The sequence below is a fragment of the Carlito syrichta genome, unplaced genomic scaffold, assembly GCF_000164805.1.
Source record: "Carlito syrichta isolate Samal-C Ts95f unplaced genomic scaffold, Tarsius_syrichta-2.0.1 Scaffold111688, whole genome shotgun sequence".
In the NCBI taxonomy this organism is placed as follows: Eukaryota; Metazoa; Chordata; class Mammalia; order Primates; family Tarsiidae; genus Carlito; species Carlito syrichta.
The window spans coordinates 13,682-15,826 of NW_007055784.1; the positions used below are offsets into that span (position 1 = coordinate 13,682).

The window sequence follows — 2,145 nt, forward strand, 5'->3', positions numbered from 1 at the left end:
GCCACCACAGCCTTGACCTGCTGGGCTCAGGTGATCCTTCTGCCTCAGCCTTCCAAGTAGCCAGAACTACAGGTGCACGCTACCACACCGGGCTTATTTTTTGATTTATTGTAGAGATGAGGTCTCACCAAGTTGGCCAGGCTGTCCTCGAACCCGTGGGCTCAGGCAATCCTCTCACCTCGGCCTCCCAAAGTGCTGGGATGGCAGGCTTGAGCCACCGCACCTGACCTAAAGCCGTGGAACATTTGAACGATGGTTGACTAGGCCACAACCAGGAAAGGCCTGCAGAAACTTTAACAGCTTTCCCACGGGAGGGAAGGTGCAAGGTCCACGGTCCCAGACAAAGTGATAAGACAAGAAAAAGACAACGCAACATGACAAGGAAAAGACAATGTGATACGACAAGGAAAAGACAACATGATGATATACAAAAATGACAAAGCAATAAGACAAGAAAAAGACAATGCAATATGACAAGAAAACATGAGAAAAACCTGTAAGACACAGAAATAAAAAAGCAGTAAGACAAACAATAAAACAATAGGACAAGGAAAAGATAATGCAACACAACAAGAAAACAAAGCAAGAGTGAGAAAAACCCAACACCCGTTAGGTGAGGAGTGAGCAGGTTTCCAGCATGGTGTGCTGTGCCAGCCCACATACACAGAACAGTCAGGGTGACAGAGCACGTATCCATGTGTACACTCACGTGCACAAGATAATCCCATCCTTCAGACCCTTCTGGAAGTCGGGGCCGATGGAGAGGCCAGTGAGTCCCTCAATCCAGCTTCGGAGCTCAGCCTCCTTCTGAGGGTCGTATTTGGACTGGAGCTGGGGACCAGAGGCATGGGCTGAGCTGGGCTGAGAGCACGCCTGGCGAGCCCCTGAAGGTCCCAACGGGGCAGGGCCAGGACCTCCAAGGCACCAGAGACAGAGGCGCCTGCAGCTCCCCAGCCCACCCACGGTGATCCTCTCCCTTTCCCACTGGCCGAGACACCCCAGCCCTTGTTCATGGACACAGAGAAACCGCTGTGGCACACACAAACACCCACTCAAACCCACAGCAGGAGGTGACACAGCATGGGGTCTGCCCTGCCTCTGCCCTGTCACCTCCTGGCTACATCACATGGGACTTTTACCCATCTGAAAGTGTGCAATTCTGGCTGGGCTCGGTGGGTCAGCCTGTAATTCCAGCACTCTGGGAGGCCGAGGCGAGTGGATTGCCTGAGCCTGAGGGTTCAAGACCAGCCGGGGCAACATGGCAAGACATCGTCTCTACAATAAGTCAAAAATTAGATGGGTGTGGTGGCATGTACCTGTAGTTCCAGCTCCTTGGAAGGCTGAGGCAGAAGGATCGCCGGAGCCCAGCAGGTCAACATAGGGGTAGCAGCCGTGAGCGTGCCCCTGCCCTCCAGCCTGGGCAACGGTGTGAGACTCCAACTCAAAAAAAAAAAAAGTGTGCAATTCGGTGGCACTGAGCACATCCACAACAATGTGCAGCCACACCCTCTACCTAGTTCCAGAACATTCTATCACTCCAAAAGGAAGCCCTGTCACCATCCACTGTCACGCCCAGCCCCTTCCTGGCCCCCACGAATCCACACCTCGGCTCCGTGGATTGGTCTGTTCTGGATGTTTCATGTACGTGGAGTCACTCCCTGTGTCTTCTGCGTCTGGTCTCACTAAGCATGACATGCCCCAGCTCCCGACATCCCATGGCCTGGGTGAGAACCTCCTTCCTTTGTGTGGTCGAGTCATGTCCACGTGTGGACAGGCCACGCCATGCGATCCATTCTCCCTCAGTGGACAATGAGCTTTTCCCTCCCACCTTTGGCTACTGAGAATTGTGCTGTGTGGTTGCTCGCGCACACGTTTTGCTGGAAATCGTGCTTTCAATTTTCTTGCTACGTCCTCAGCAGTGGGATTGCTGGGTCGTAGGGTAATTCTTTTTTTTTTCTTTCTTTCTTGAGTAGGAGTCTCACTCTGTCGCCCAGGCTGGAGGGCAGTGGTACACTCACAGTCACTGCAGCCTCGACCTGCTGGGCTCCGGCGATCCTTCTGCCTCAGCCTCCCGAGTTAGCTGAGACTACAGGGGCACACCACCACAGCCGGCTAATTTTTGTGATTTTTTTTTTTTTTTCTGTA

General features: G+C 53.1%; 1 protein-coding gene across 1 annotated transcript in view; it reads right to left on the reverse strand.

The window, feature by feature from the left end:
* LOC103273250 (calponin-2-like) overlaps window positions 1-1,013 on the reverse strand; it is a gene marked incomplete at its 3' end in the record, with an annotated part of 5,346 nt that extends 4,333 nt beyond the window's left edge. Inside the window, exons 1-2 of the mRNA XM_021718571.1 lie at window positions 960-1,013; window positions 710-831 (exon numbers count right to left, since the gene is read on the reverse strand). Coding sequence (XP_021574246.1) covers window positions 710-831; window positions 960-1,013 — 176 coding nt within the window. The remainder of the gene's footprint in view (window positions 1-709; window positions 832-959) is intronic.
* Between the last annotated feature and the right edge of the window lie 1,132 nt (window positions 1,014-2,145).